General features: G+C 47.0%; 5 protein-coding genes across 5 annotated transcripts; 3 read left to right on the forward strand and 2 right to left on the reverse strand.

Moving 5' to 3' along the window:
- Positions 1–74: 74 nt before the first annotated feature.
- Positions 75–2,629, reverse strand: FPOAC1_012299 (uncharacterized protein; the record flags this gene model as incomplete). Its single annotated transcript, XM_044856657.1, has 4 exons — positions 75–2,148; positions 2,200–2,434; positions 2,481–2,540; positions 2,596–2,629. The coding sequence occupies 4 exons, from the start codon at positions 2,627–2,629 to the stop codon at positions 75–77; spliced, it is 2,403 nt and encodes an 800-aa protein (XP_044703970.1).
- A 1,196-nt stretch (positions 2,630–3,825) lies between these two features.
- Positions 3,826–5,343, reverse strand: FPOAC1_012300 (uncharacterized protein; the record flags this gene model as incomplete). Its single annotated transcript, XM_044856658.1, has 1 exon — positions 3,826–5,343. One exon carries the CDS (start codon positions 5,341–5,343, stop codon positions 3,826–3,828), a length of 1,518 nt encoding a protein of 505 aa, XP_044703971.1.
- Positions 5,344–6,274: 931 nt separating this feature from the next.
- On the forward strand, positions 6,275–7,666 carry FPOAC1_012301 (uncharacterized protein; the record flags this gene model as incomplete). The annotated part of the gene is made up of 1 exon (XM_044856659.1): positions 6,275–7,666. One exon carries the CDS (start codon positions 6,275–6,277, stop codon positions 7,664–7,666), a length of 1,392 nt encoding a protein of 463 aa, XP_044703972.1.
- Positions 7,667–12,737: 5,071 nt separating this feature from the next.
- Positions 12,738–13,699, forward strand: FPOAC1_012302 (uncharacterized protein; the record flags this gene model as incomplete). Its single annotated transcript, XM_044856660.1, has 3 exons — positions 12,738–13,099; positions 13,158–13,553; positions 13,606–13,699. 3 exons carry the CDS (start codon positions 12,738–12,740, stop codon positions 13,697–13,699), a joined length of 852 nt encoding a protein of 283 aa, XP_044703973.1.
- Positions 13,700–14,666: 967 nt separating this feature from the next.
- Positions 14,667–16,088, forward strand: FPOAC1_012303 (uncharacterized protein; the record flags this gene model as incomplete). Its single annotated transcript, XM_044856661.1, has 1 exon — positions 14,667–16,088. One exon carries the CDS (start codon positions 14,667–14,669, stop codon positions 16,086–16,088), a length of 1,422 nt encoding a protein of 473 aa, XP_044703974.1.
- Positions 16,089–16,194: the final 106 nt, after the last annotated feature.

Below are 16,194 nucleotides of genomic sequence, written 5' to 3' on the forward strand. Positions count from 1 at the left end.
TTGCGCCATAGAGCCCGCTGAAACAGATAGATATATGTATACTAGCTAGAAAGATACCCCATAGAGGCCGGTCTCTACCGTCTCTTGCCAAACCGAAACTTGAGCTCATCGTCACTATCATCACTTTCGGCGATTTCCATAGTCTTTCTCGTTGGTCGCGCCTGTTTTGGAGGCCTCTGTCCTGCAGCAGGCTCTGCTGCAGATCGTTTGCTTCCCTGGCTGGTGGCAGTGGTCCGGGATGCTTGGCTCTTTGTGTTGGCTTGGGATTGTGACTGCGACGCTGCGGCTTGCGCTCCGCGTGTTCGTGTTGCCGGCGCTGATGATCGCTGCGTAATTCCACTGTCCTCTTCGTCACTGCTGTCAGATATAATGGTGGGGACAGTTCGTTTTTGAGAGCGTGTTGGGGCAGGAACAGGAGTTGGCGATGGGGCTGAGGGCTGTGTCTCTCTGCTTGGGTTACTCTTCCTGCGATCGATTGACTCATCCTCAAGCCAGTAGTCATCACCAACGCCAAACTCCTTGGTCTTGACTTGTATCAGGGGCACAATGGTCCTCGCTGGTTGTCGTCCGGCTACCTCGCCTCTCGGTCTGAATTTTTTGAAGTTCTTCATCCCATTCCATTTAGGGTTCCATCTTCCATCACGGATATCTTGTTCTCTAGTGCGACTTTGGACGGGCTGTCGCACTTCCATGTGTTCCACAATGTTAAGCCTGCGAATCTCTGCAAGATCAACGTCGTCGGGCAGATTTGCCAGGTCTTCTTTCTCTGCTCGAGCACGGGCTTCTTCCTTTTCTTTGTTCTGAGCAGCCATTGCCAGAATATCGAACTCTTTCTTGATTTTCTTCTTTGGTGTCGGGACTGTCTCTTCCTTCTGAACCTCCATTTGCTCAGGTAACTCGTCCATGTCATCGCCTCTTTCTATTCGCTGACGCTTGAATTTCTCTGCCGCTGTTGTCATACCATCCATGAGACCATCTTCAGGTATCGGTGAGGCTTTTCTCTTCCTTTGCGATGAATGAGTGTTGCTAGATGGCTGAGGCTCGAGGGGGTTATCCAATTCCTGGGAAACAAACAATCCTTCTTCCTCTGGTTGCAGTTGTGTAGTAGGTCGGGTCCTAGGCTTAGACGCGGGTACTGGAGCCGGTTCTGGGGCTGGGGCTGGGGCCGGAGGGATACTGTCCATATCAACATCACTCTCATCGTCAAACCCTGCGAACCGTCTTTTGATTGTTTTCCTCGTTCTGCCTCGACGAGATGCGGTTTGTGTCTCTTCAGCTGGCTGTGGGGCTTGAGCTTGCATGTTGAGGTTTTGTGAGCCGTCTGATACTTCGGCTTCTTGTTGAGTGTGGTTTGGTTCCTGAGTGTTGTGTGAAGACTCGACTTCAAGAGGTCGTCGAAGAATACTCGCGTCCTTGATGAGAATTGCCTCCAGGAATTCACTCTGCTCAATGGGACGATGATCCAATCTTAAAGACACAGTCTGAAAGAACTCAACATACCAGTCGATGGTATCTCCTTTCGAGGGTATAAAGCGAACGACCACAACGCCTTTACCCTCACTGCCGTCGTCAAAAGCGCCGAGGCCTTTTTCTCCGGCAACACCCTTGACATATTGTACAAACTCGTCCACTTCAGTTTCCATCGGTATAACTTTACGTATCAACGCCTTGCCGCCGCCACTCGTAACGGGTGCTAGCAGATTGTTGTACTGAACCTGGTCGTAGAAGATGAAAGTGTACCCCTCGAAAATATCTCTCCGTCCCGTGTCTGGGGCATACGTCGAGTCGGGATGCTGTACAGGCTCACCACCTCTGGGAGGTAAGTGCTGCAGGGCATCGGGCCAGTTTTGAACCAAGTCTTGTTCCAGTGGGCTTAGCTCCGTAGGCTCTGCACCTTCTGGTAAAGTCCCTGCTTCAACCACAGCGTCGAGGAAAGTCTCTGTGACGATATGCTTTCCATTTATCAGGGCTTGCAGTCCCTTTGCAGTATTTCGCTTTTTGGAAACCACATGTGTTGTGGTGTTGACGTATTCGTGTACGATCTTGATATCGAGCTGTTCAAATCTCTCTCTAAGGGTTGCCAAAGGGTCCGTCTGAAGTTCCTTGCTAGTAAACGAAAATGCGAAGACGATTGGTTCCCACGAGATGCTACATATAGGTTGTAAGCGGAGTAACACCAGATGGGATGAAACGGGTTACCAAAATTTGTTTGGGCATTTTCCCATAGTAAACTCAGCCTTGTCTCCCTCGACTACCTTTTGTGTACCCTTTATTTTTTCTCCATTGACGACGGTGCCAATTTTGGTCGCGAGGTCTTCTATGGTGAGGGTAGAGCGGCTCGAGGGATTGTGCGACTGGCCCGGTTCGACGGGGCTGACTGTGACAGTCAAGTGCTTGCGTGAGATGGTGTTGTGCGATATAGCCAATTGGCCAGCTAACAAGTCAGCTTGCGATAAGATGCTGCAGAAATGGCTACTTACGTTCTGCTGCGGTTCGGCCAAATAAATATGTTTTCCCTGGTCGCAACCATAGCTTTCGGCCTAGGGATGGTTAGACTGGGTGAGTACGTTGAGCTTCAATGGACCTATTTCTCACCTTCAAAGGCCTCGGTATTCTCCAGGATCCACATCTCCGGGCATCCAAGTGCGACGCGACGTCGCTCACGGTACCATACAAGATATATGACAAGTAGAATTATGACGTGAGGTTAAGATCGCGAATCTTGCGGGGCGAGGAGCGCGTTCAGGTCCAGGCATTCGCGACGCCAGATCACGTGTCTACCCTGTTCTCTTTCATCTGTTCACCTAGGGAGGTGAACGAACAAAGAATGATGTCAGATGAAGTTTCTCTGGTCTTATTTTGAGTAGCCAAAATATTCTGCTGATTTTATATTGTTTGATAACTTTCTTTCTTCAAACCTTCCCTTTTATAACTTTTTGCTAAAGAGCAACGGAAAAAGTCTGTTAATATGAGATTTGAAAAAGTCAAGATCCTGGTGTTTCATCCAAAAGGCACATCAACGACGATAGTTTGATCCAATGTTGAGCACAACTGCACTGATCCTCAAAGTCAGTGGCTGGTTTTCGTAACAGAACATCAGAACAATAACCAACAAATTTCCGTCATTGCACGGTTGTTTGAGGGGTCATATTTGACTGTATGGAGTGAATGATTGATTGGTGCTGCGTATATGAAGGCCACGTATTAGCGTTTCTTTATTATGGGGAGATGCTCTGATAATGATGATAAACACGACTTAGATATGTTTGGACACATTCAGAGTATCTTAACCGGGCTCAAAGACTGTAATCTATTCTGATGCGGCTCTGCCACCTGCTTGTCTCTAGAAGCGCAAGAAGCTTGTAATGGATACAATCTTAACTTGAGTTGGATGGCTTCTGACACGATATAGGTGTATGAGCATTCAGGCGATGGGCTCATAGCAGGGTATCTAGCCTGAACTTGTTTACACACAGGCTCTCGATGCTGAGTGGTCGATTCGAAGGATTCGGCTGTGAGTGTGTGGATTGCGTTGTATTATCATCAGAGGAAAGTTCGTACATTATATTATTTTTGCTTTATATGTTACGACTTTTACAATCAGATCGTTCCTGAAGCCAGCATAAATGCATCCCATTCTTGTCATTATATCCGACCAAATCAATTTGAACCCAGGGCAATAGCATTTGTTGTAACAAATAATATATAAAAATTGATCCTGTAAATGGCAGCGTCCGCCAATATAATTAACGCCACGTTTGATCCCGAGTTCGTATATACGTTTGCATTTAAAAATATGAACGATGCGACAGCATGGGATATCACCTAGACCTTACCAGGCTTATAGCACTCGCCCAGCATCTTCTTCCGTCCAACCCTCCTACTCTTGATACTGATAGCACCGCTTGCCTGGGACCTAACCCGGGTAATCTCATCAGGATCGTGGTTTGCAGCGCGAGATATCTCTGCGATTTCACCAATTTTCCATCCACGAAGGAAGAACAGGCATAGTCCTCCAGCGATGTACATAAAGCCAACAAAGATTTGAGCACCGATGTACTTTCCGGTGCCTGCGACGATCTGTAGTGCGATTGGCGTACTGAACGTGCAAGGCAAGCTGATAACAAGCCATGTCAGGTTGAGGGCGGCAGGGACGTCGGCGAGACCGACAACTTCGGCTGTGACCGGTCCAACAGTCGCCCAGTATGTTCCGGCCATGGCACCTCCAACAATGGTGAAGAAGAGCAAAAGCCCGTATGACTTTGCATTGATCCAAATTGCGAAGACAAGGATTGCAGCTAGCCAGGTAGTCGCGCAGGCCATGTTGATGCGTCCTGTCCGATCACTGAAGTATCCGATGAACGGTCGACCGACACCCTGCCCCAAGTTGAAGATGGCACTAACCATGGCTGCTTGAGAAGCATCGAGGCCGATAAAGTTGGCAAAGTTGGCTAAACTGAAGATGAGAACGACATATCCCAGCATGCTGAACCAACCGTAGCCGAGGAGGAGGTGGAACTCGGGGCGCTTGAAGAGACTGAGGTCGAACGGAGCTTGTCGAGAGCCAACGATCTTGTTACGGTCTTTGACGAGGATGGTACAGATGATATTAACGACGAAGACGATAATGCCAAGGATCCTATATGCCCATTGAAGACTGATATTTCGGATGATAGCTCCGGCCGCCAAGGAGTAAAGAAGACCACCAAGACCAGATCCAGCAGCTGAGATACCGTTTGCAAGAGATCGACGAGTAGTGAACCACTGAGGAACAATACCAACGCTGGGAACGAAAAGGAAACCCATGCCGAGACCAAACAGAACACCTTGTGTGAGGAACAACTGGTAGATTTTGGAGGCAAAGCTGGCGCATATGAGACTAGCAGTTTCGAGGATGATGCCGAAGAAAAGAGTTGGCTTCGTGCCAAAGTCTCGCACGCACATGGTAGCAAGAGGGGATATCAACATGGCGCATGCGATACTTAGGGATCCTACAAAGGCATAGTGGAGAGAAGTCGCGCCAGGGAATGTGTCGTTTTGGATGTAATAGGCGAGAAAGACTCCATAAGACGAATTGAGACCCCAGGTATGAGCATTGATGATGGCGACGCAGGCTGTACAAACCCATCCATATCCTCCATTCGGTGGCGGAGGTGGAACATCGTTCTGAGGGGGAAACATGTCTCCTCCATTGTTATCCTTCTCCGAGGTTGAGATTTGTTGGTTCTGCTGGACTTGAGTAATGACGCCTTCTTCAGTCGTGGTAGTATCTTGACTCCTCCTCGTCTGACCCATATCGTTCTCTGGAGGTTGGCTCGTCTTTTTCTCTTCCGGATCTGCCATTTTTGGTGATTAATCGGTCAGAAAAAGAATAGAGGAGTCATGGGGGAAAAGAAAAAGTCCCATGGTCCCTTTTTATTTTACCCCGGCTCGACTTAGAGGACCGGAAATGGCGTCCGGGGATAGAACGGGCCCAGTTTTGGTGCATCTGAGTTTCGGATGGCGGCGCATTTTCCACGCGGGGCTTAAGCCAATTTACCTAGGTAGGCTAAGTTGAGTATTATTAATGATCATGAATTTTTTATCTTATGATGAACGAGTGGATGAGTGAGCATCTTGTTAATACTTTAAAGAATTGACTGTTGAATGTCATCTCCTTTTGGCTTCCTCTTTCGGTCTGTAGTAAACATGTCAGAGTCAGACTCTGTCTTAGATCTCGGTCTGGGGATAAAGCGGGGGAATGAATCAATAAATCTCGGCCGATTTGATCGGCTATTACCCGCTCCTGCTTCCGACCCTTTCGCGGGGTACAGACAGGAGTGCAATGATCAACAACAACCTCCTCTTGGTAGTACTCACCTTAGTAGTCTGGGCAGAAGAGACGACCTTATGAGCTTCAATTACTCTATAACAAAGACTCAAAAGATGTGCCAATGTACCATGGCAGATGTTCGGGGAACAAGAATGTCCAAAATAATGTCAATGCACCTAATGCGACTGTTCAGATATGTTCTATTGTAAATAAGACAATGCCATTGTTGTAAGTCACGCTCGGTTATCGATACAAGCGTTATAACATAACTTCCATAGAGTAATAAAAGCTCTGATCTCTACCTCTAAATAGATTCTAATCCTCGTCCTCATTCTCAGACAGTCTGTGCCATTTGACACTCAAGATTCATACAGTTTGTATCATTCAGCACTCCTGATTAGGTACCCAAACTTTCTGCATCTTGTTCACTAACAAACCCAGCAACTCAGTAATTCGCCCAACATGTCGTACTCATTCCTCTCCGAGACAGGTGTTCTCGCCCTCTCCATCATTCTCATCACCCTCTCGACTATACGTTGGTTCGGACTCCTTATACATCACCGCGGCCGCATGGCATATCGCTTTACTCCCCGCCGTGGATTCTTCTACAACATCTTCCAGACAGACGTCGCTGTTATTCTCCCTGTCGTCAACCACCGGAGCGAAAACTTCATCCCAACTATCAGAAGCATCCTGGAGAATACCCCTGGACAACTCTATGTCATGGTTGTCGGCAAAGAGGCCTACGACGAAGTCATGCCTCAAATGGAGATTCTTAGACAAGAGTATCGATTCTCTCAAATTCACGTCGGTGCGGTGCACGAAGCTAACAAGCGTCGTCAGATTGCTCACGCTTTGAGTACTCTCGACCATGGAATTTCTAGGTTGACTGTGTTTACTGAGCAGGGCACATACTGGCCTACGAAATTCCTCATCTCCGCCATTCGTCCATTTGATGATCTCGAACTCGCTGCCATCACTGTACCTAGGATGGCGCACGTCCCAGCCTTAGGCGGTATCTGGGCAAACATCAAGGCGCACCTCTTTTCCTTCCACTACAGTGTTCAGGCTGAGGACAATCGCGCTGTCAACAGCCTGGATGGCTCTGCCCTATTTGGTGGCCCTACAACTCTGGTGCTAACTCAACACCTGAAAGAGGACAGATTCAAGAATGAATTCGAAAAGGAGAAATGGTTCTTTGAACGGCCTGGCCCCCTCAGTGGCGGCGAGCATTTCTACCTGAATCGTTATCTCCTGGAAGGCAATAAGAAGACTCTCTTCCTGGACAGCCCCAAGGTGACGGTTTCGGTAGAGATGAACTCTGTCGGTGAGTTTATCGGCGAGTTTCTTCGCACTATTCGGAACAATTGGCGAACTTGCTTCTCCATGGCTCCCCATTGTGCTTGGTTGCGTATTCGCTGGGGACACGTTATCTTCCCAGCTGCTGCTCGTATGACCTGGTGGCCGACCATCTTCTTCCCCGTTACTCTACTGATCGATATCTTCAGTATTATACTCGCCTTCAACTACAGTAACCTCAACACGACAGCCTTGACTGTATGGATCGTCATTACTACCTTGGTGATCGGCACGCAGGCTATCTCGAACCTGCTTGTGGCTAGACGCATGCACGGCAACAAATCCAACGTCTTTGTCACACTACTTTGTGTGCTGGTAAGTCTGCCTTTTCAGCATACTCTCGAGGTTCTCAAAGTCATGGCTATGTTGACCTATTGGAAGACAGACGTTGAGTGCACCCAGCAGGACGTCAATGTACCAAGGGGAAGGAGTATGCCTTGGAACTGGGGCTACTGGGATGATATGGGGTTAGTCCGCACTGAGATACGCCTATAGGATGTCCTGGTGTCGGTTCATGGTGGTGGAGTATACCTCTGGGACGAAAGGAGGTAAGTATGGTATGGGAGTTTTCCTTTGTCAGATTTCTGCGACATGCAGGATCATGTCGAACAGGTAGGTAAGTGAAGGGATAAAATAAACAGCATTGTATGCCAAATAATTTTTGTCTAGTGAAATATGCAGCATCTGAATGTCCAACCTCTTATGCCTAGTATGTATGGCATCCAAGTTCTGTCAAAGAACTAGAAATGAGGTTACCCTAACATATCGCGCGATTAATCAAAACAAGTTTTAATAGGAGGAACAAGTGAGATGGATAGTGAGCTAAACAGCCTGAGTCTGGAGTAGATATGTCGTTCATTAGAAGTGAGTTGAATACTCTTCTCTTTAATGCTGTGATGGCAAGTAGTAAGGACATCTCACGTCTACACACGCCATGCAACTACAAACACCACCGAAGTGTGGAGCTCGGTTATCGCGGCAAGCAAGAAAATCTACCAAGATACATGAGAGATCTCAAGTTGAACGGACCGGTTTCAGAGGGCCCATTTTGGGGGAGTTTGCCCCGTGGGGATGCTATGTTGATGGACATGTCTGTGCTTGCGGTTGCGAGGATCATGGTTGAATCTCAGATCAAGTGGCATGATTGCGGAACCGATATGACAATCTCTCTTCAAGATCTGCCATACTTGTATACCCGACTGGCGAGTATTGTGAGTTGAAGAAGTCAAGCATACCTGTCTGATGCATAGTGCTACGAGACATGGTATCATTATCAACTAAACTGGGAATCCATTCGACATATGGCGAGTCATTTATCGGTCTTGATATATCACCTGGCAATTTAATAAACTATGAATGCCTTGAAACTCTGGATAAGAATGTTGATGACTGAAGCATCAGTGCCGAGCGAGAGAATAGGAGCGGAGCCGCCCCCGCGCATAAGAGGTATAATAGTGATACGAAGTCCGCCCTCAAACTTTGATGTTTACGAGTGAATTTTCCTTTTTCAAGTCAGAAACAAAAGAGGCCATACACACCCCATCCAGACTCTGCAAAGATGGGATACAGTAGCATCAGCCATACTACTGGCGGCCCAACCAAGACGCTGTATTCAGGGACATGGAGGAACAAAGTCCTGAACTTCAAAACGCGCACCGGTTAAAGTTGCTTCAGTGCCGGTCCATCCGAATACTGGATACTCTCATGTCGCTTAGACCAGAGTGTCTCTTCGAACCGGGAACGTGGGTTCTTGTTCAGGGGCCGAGGTTATGTTATGTGGAACATATTGTTGTTTTCAACGCCAAAGTTCATGAGAGCCACGATAACTCAACAAATATCAGAGATGACTAACCGGAGAAATGGAAGTTACCTAAAGGGGATGTGAAATCTCTTTCATTCATTGTGCAGCCGAGGATAATTCACGGTATGGTGTTGCTATACTCATCAGGGGCAACAGTTACAGTGGACAACCACCAAGTGTCTCCAGTATGAACCACGGATATTGAAATCCGGTATGCAACTGGGGTCAAGATGTGAACGGCATTTTTGCTGCCGGTTGAGCCTGATCCTTGCTGTAAAGAGCACAGTTAGCGCGGCTCTTTCTGATGTTGGCTGGCCTAAGCTGAGATTGAGAAGAGGCACATCAGTAATGAAGCAAGCAATGTGCCTTTTTTCACTCGAACAGCCCTTTTGTTTAGCTGCAATGCTACTTCGGATCCGCAGTATTTCTCAACTGTCGGCAGGGACTTTGAGTGTGTCTCGGACAGAGTAAAAGTTGTGGTATTTCCGCCTGCGGAATTTGCAGGTGGCGAGACTGGATGGAATGGACCCCCAACTCATACGATGATCAAGGATGAATAGTGGACCTCTGTCAGGTTGTGACGATGATGATGAAGGGGGGCAAATTTTATTGTTTTTGTAATACATGCATACAAGAGTTGTATTTGTATGCAGATGACCATGTCAAATATTTATCTAAAGTTGATGATCACTAAAGGAAACAACAGTTCTGTTCAGTGAGAGACTCAATCTGTAGAGACTGTGTCCCGTCGGGTCGTCATTAGTGATAAACAAAAATGAATTCAGTTCATGTACCCGCTGAGCCCCTTGGAGCTAAGGCCACTAAAAAATGTGAGTGGTAGATCCCTGCGCGTGATTGGATCAAATCCATTGTTTCTGGAAAGAGTCTTTTTTTCTTACTGACATAGGTTTTTTAGAGAAAGAAGGACAACTCGAGTCAGATTGATTCTGACAAAGTTTTTATTTTGTCTGAATCAGACAGTTCTGATTTTGTCTCTTCGCCTCTTGGCCAAAAGAGCCGCTTTATTGCCAAGAAACACATGCCGAACAGCTATCAGTACCCCTGCTTAGCGGCCAGGAGGCTCAATTCAGAGGCTCAATCATTCATTCGACTGCTCTAAAAGCCCAGTTCGTCTTGTAGCCGATAGACATGGAACCGAGGATAAACTTAGTCAGGTGGACTTGTATATATCCCCCTTATTACATTAAACGGCCCTTTTTATCCGTACTTTTTACTGTCCTCGTGTTCTTACTGTGCTGTTGTTTACTGTTAGTGGATTCCTTAGTCTTTTACGGAGCAGGGCACTCACTAATTATTCCCGTCCTTTGCCCAGCTAAAAAACTTCTCCAAGTCGTATGAGGAGAAACCCTACCGCCTGACAACACAATTTTTGGAGAAACAAGTCTTGGCTGGTGTCATTTCCTTCAAGGATTTTTGGATTCCTCGTCACAGTGATTTCATGACGGCAGCAATAGTCTTGGCTAATAATGCTTTGAACCTATCTATTCAATATTGCATAGAGAGATCAACCGTACATCTTTTGACAGTATGGATACGGATACTTCGGCGTAATATGATATAAACTGGGTCTGTGACGATGATGATATGATGCCTCAAGGTTCCACATTTAGACCCAAAGTCCATGAATTTCGTCTCTATCTAAAGACACTGATACAAATATCACTTCGGATAGAATCGGATTGTATGTGCTGCGTTCTCCAGACCCCAGAATCTCATTCACCCCAGAAATCTTTAAATTCAAGTTTAAATTCTTCTCCAGGTTTCTTATTCTCTTTCTTATCTGAGACTCTATGAGATGTGAGATGCAAAGGTGGTGATGTTGTCATTGGGTGTGTCGACCATGACATATTTAATAAACACACACCCTCCTTGCCAGAATTTCTCCAATTCTTCTGTGCCTCCTCACAGCCTCTTTTTTTCTTCCCTCTCTCTTTGGCCAAGTTGGCATTTCGGCCGTAGCCGTCGGAACATTACTATTACAAAGCACTCGTCCCCTTCCACTAACTAACACCGCGTTCTGTCCCCTTGATCGACTGATTGACTGTACGCTTTACATCATGGCTTACAACTAATTTCTTTAGTTGCGACAAACCACGTGCGTCCTCCAAGTTTCTTTTGCTCCGGAATGGAACCTCTACGGTGATCAGCGATACGCTAGGCAGTAATTCCGCATTTGTGATTCTTTCTCCATGTTGATCGCCCTGAGCGCTGAGTGTTAGAGACGTGTTATACTAGCTCTGCCCTAAGTATCTCGTGGGGGTCGTTTGAATGAGATTGAGATTGAGATTAGAATCGTGAGATTTAGGCATGGGTATGGGTTATTGTTGCGGAGAGATTCCTCCTTTGATGGTTCGTGCCAACTTGTATAACCACAATGTCCAGTCCTACTAGTGTTTGAGTTGCAATAGTAGAAATTCGATGCGTGAAAGATGAACAGTCTCTTGAGACACCCGGATAACACCAAAGAGAAAGACAATGAACATGTTCGTCTGAGTAAACTGGAGAGTGTTCCACCATCTCCAATAACCGATCATCAAATTCCGCGTCAACTACTTCGGCGACCCTTCAGTCTTCACCCATGGTCTGTGTACTACTTCACTACCGACAATAATTCCCGAACCATCTTACCATATCCTTAGTCAAACAGTCTACCCTCACACAAGCCACATCCCCTTCTCCGCAAAACAAAGGGATCGCCCCAGCACAAGCGCATCTGAGATGCTAGTTATACCGGGGATCAACCTGCATATGATTGACTTGATTTGATGTGTAATGCACTCACGTTGACTCCTTGAAACGTCTGGAAGTCAATGGCCGATAGGACGCTGCATCTTTGCCGCCTACCCTCTTTGGCCGTGCATGGCAGTTGGATCAGGTAGACCATCAGGACTTTACATACATACCGACAGTAGATCACCTTCTTAGAGTCCTTCCCCATGGAGTTTTCCCCACAGGCATTGGGACATGTCTCCGCGGGTTTTCGCCCTGTTCTCTCGAAAGGAGTGTTGGGGTTAAAACACTGCTTTGAGATGCTGCTTACGAGGTTAAAGGAGGTTTCGTTGTTCTTTTGAGGCACTAAGTAGAATGAACCAAGCTTGTTACCGTAGTTTCTTGGTCTTTTGTTGTCAGGAGAGAATGGGCAATCCGGGCCGTATTCCTTTCAGACATTCTATATAAGTACACCACAAAGAGATTGTTTCCCCAAAAGATGATTATGTCTTTTGTTTCTATTGACTTGAGTGATTGTTATAATATCATTCATCATGTTTATCCCCCAATTCAGGTGCATATTGTATGCATTCAAACTGCACCGTCACCCCAAAAATGCTACTTTACTGGGGTCCTTTTCCTCTCCCCACGCCCTCTCTTTTGTTTAGTGGACACTCCACTGTCACTCCACTCAAGTCTCCATATCACTCCACGGGACATGACAGTCTAGTCCAGGTCCCCCGTTTCCCAACTCTTTTTCTCTAGGTCTGTACCTTAGTAATTAGATATTCTCATCAATTTTCTTGCCCTGGTCTCTCTCTTTCTTTCTTTCTTTCTTACTTTATAAATCTTGTCTTCTTCCCTCCATCGCCACTTGTTGATTCTCTTGTTCTCTTTCTTCATCATACCTACTCTCCAACTCAATTTTCTGCCGCCATTGTCGCTTATAGACTAGACTCTTTTACTGTTTGCATCACACCATCACCACTTATAGACATCTCGCGGCTTCACAAGCCCCCCCAAACTCAATTCAAAATGGCACAAAACGATCAAATGCCCGAGTTTCAACAATCTTACACAAATGATCTCCCTCACGATTCAGACAAGACTCTTGAGCGTCAGACAACCGCTGCTCACCAAGCTGCTCACCCTCATCTCTACCCCAATCCTCACCACATTCATCCCGCATTCGGTGGTGCTATGCAACCAGGTCTTTGGAAGCCCGTAGAGCATCGCAAGTTCGCCAACCCTGCTCCTCTCGGATTATGCGCTTTCGCTCTCACCACTTTTGTCCTGTCATGCATTAACATGCACGCTCGTGGTCAAACTTCTCCTGCTATTGCTATTCCCGTGGCTTTTGGTTATGGAGGTCTTGTTCAGCTTTTGGCTGGAATGTGGTATGTCTTGAAATCTCACCCGAACCAACCTTAACTTTATACTGATCAAACTAAACAGGGAAATGGCCGTTGGAAACACCTTTGGTGCTACCGCCCTGTCATCTTACGGAGGTTTTTGGATCTCCTACGGTCTCTTGCAGACTCCCACTTGGAACGTCCTCGGTGCTGATGGACCTTATGAGGGTGACACTGGCTCGGTCATGGGTTTCTTCTTGACCGGTTGGTTTATCTTTACGACTCTGCTCCTCATCTGCACTCTCCGTTCCACTGTTGCATTCTTCTTGCTCTTCTTCTTCCTCGACATCTGCTTTTTGCTGCTCGCGACTGAGAACTACGCCCACGATTTGGGTAACCACACTGCTCAGATCGCTCTTCAAAAGGCTGCAGGCCTCTTTGGGTTCTTGGCTGCGTTTATGGCTTGGTACAACGCCCTTGCCGGTCTCCAGGACAGCAGGTACGTAACTTACCTTCTCATGATCATAAAATGATTACTAATGTATCTTCAGCAACTCCTTCTTCCAAGTTCCCGTTATCCACTTCCCCTGGTCTGATGCGGGCCGAGCCCACCGTCACCAGAAGGCCGAGGAGCATCTTGCCTAGACTTTTTGAGGTCTGCTTATTTGCATTTTCACGCGTCACGATATGATTTATTGTTAAAACCAAATGGGAGGCATATGCATCATCTTGATTCGGACCACCAATAGTTTGGTTTGAGTCCCACTGCATTGAAGGAGTTTAGAAGGTCATTTTCGCTGTTCCAGACGGTCACAGTTGGCTTCTGTTTAGGACCTACCGCTTGGACTATGGCATATATAGAGGATGGTTACTATATGATATAATATGATGGAGGATGTAAATATGTAGGAAATGATGAATACTCATTGAAGCTCACTTTAAGTTCTTGAATATTGTAGTCCCCACGGGTTCATTAGATCTGCCACTATCAATGTCGTGCATTGACCCCACACTTATAAACATCAAGGAATACTAGCTCGACAAGTTCCATGAACCTGGTAGGATAGGGAGTTGTTAGCTATACATGTGTTACTGTCTTGAGCTGACCGGGATAGATTGTGATCCTTTGGTTCCGTCAACCCCGAAAGTGGGGCCGCATCAACCCCCGAAACGCGGGACCGGCCGGCCGATGATACCGTTAATGTTTAAGAAAAGGTAATCTTGAATCCATCCTCAAGTTGATAAGTATACGATCCCATAACAATTGCCGCTTGAAACATGAACAATCCGTAATGGAATTGACATCTCCGAGACATATCTCACCAATCGTACGATCAAAATCACCTGACAATAAAACAGTCCACAATGGTCCAACTGCCGACAACCACCTCATCAACTGCTTCTTATAAAGCATCTACACCGCCGATACCGCCCATGGTTACAATCCCCCGCAATTAATAAACCCCCTCCAATGCCTCGTATCCTTCGCTGGACAATGAGTAGGCCGCAAATCCTGTTCCTCTCTTGCATTGGTTTCGCAGTCGCTCTCACTGCTATGCTCTACAGCAACATCCTCCATTCCTCCACTGTAACTTCTATTCTATCAAAAACTATGTCTTCTTCTGTTCGTCCCGTCGTCGTCGTGGGTTCGGGCCTAGCTGGACTGTCAGCATCGTACGAGGCTCTGCAGCGTGGTGCACCCTCAGTTCATCTTCTCGATCGCGCTCCTAAGCCTGGCGGTAATAGCATCAAGGCTTCGTCTGGTATCAACGGTGCGGGAACAAAGTATCAGCGCGCTGCTGGTGTAGATAGCGATACTTCTTTTTATACCGACTCTATCCGATCAGCTGGGTCAAGGTTTCATCTCAGTCAACCATCTGTGGATCGAGAGGCTCTTGTTACAAAGCTCACATCTGAATCAGCAGCCGCTGTCGAATGGCTTGTTGATGAGATTGGCGTTGACCTCAGCGTTGTTGCACCTCTCGGCGGACATAGCGTTGCTCGTACCCATCGAGGCGCTGGAAAGACACCTCCCGGAGCCGCCATTATTATTGCTTTACTAAACAAACTCAAGGAGAACAAAAAGTTCTCTATTACCAACCTCGCCGAAGTCAAAGCCCTGCTAAAGGAAAATGATGAAGTCAAAGGCGTCGAGTATGAATTTGAAGGCCAGAAGCACAACCTCGAGGGTTCAGTTCTATTTGCCAGTGGTGGCTTTGCCGGTGATGCCACAGGTCTTTTGGCACGTTATCGCCCCGATCTGAAGGGCATCCCTTCAACCAACGATGAGAGACCTGGATCTCACGATATTCTCACCTCTGTTGGAGCCGAGCTATTAGATATGGACAGTGTTCAAATCCACCCAACAGGCTTCGTCGACCCCGCCAGTCCCAACACAATGCTCAAGTTTCTCGCAGCCGAGATGCTCCGTGGCGAAGGTGGTATTCTTCTTTCACCAGATGGATCTCGTTTCGTCAATGAAATGGATACCCGCGAGCATGTCAGCAACGCCATTATGAAGCTTCCAACTGCCACTGACGGCGGTGGCGTGATCAAGCAGTGGGATATAACGATTCTTCTCGATCCTGGTGCTTCAGAAGCGTCGGTCAACCACATCAGCTTCTACGAATGGAAAGGTCTTCTCAAAAAGGTCAAAGTGCGCGACCTAACCAGCGCCCAAATTGCTGCTGTGGACAAGTATGCCAAAGCAGTAGCTGATGGGTCAGCGGATGAGTTTGGTCGTACACAACGTGGAAGATGGACACTTCCACCAGGAGAGGAGAACCGGGACCAAGATATTTATATCGGCAGAGTGACGCCCATTACACACTTCACCATGGGAGGAGTCGCTATTGATGAGAAGGCTCGTGTGTTGAAGAAGAGTGGTGATAAGCTTGTACCTATTCCTGGTTTGTTTGCTGCAGGGGAGATTACTGGTGGTATTCATGGTGATAACCGCCTGGGGGGATCTTCACTGCTGGAATGTGTTGTGTACGGACGGACTGCTGGTGCTGAGATTGTTGGCTCGGCTTAGGGACACGATGGCTAGTAGCATGTTTTACTCATGTGAGGTGCGTCTATGCAGATACAGTAATTAGTGATACGTATTTCTTGTGCCTCGCGATTGTCTAGATTATATG

Source organism: Fusarium poae, chromosome 4 (genome assembly GCF_019609905.1).
Source record: "Fusarium poae strain DAOMC 252244 chromosome 4, whole genome shotgun sequence".
NCBI lineage: Eukaryota > Fungi > Ascomycota > Sordariomycetes > Hypocreales > Nectriaceae > Fusarium > Fusarium poae.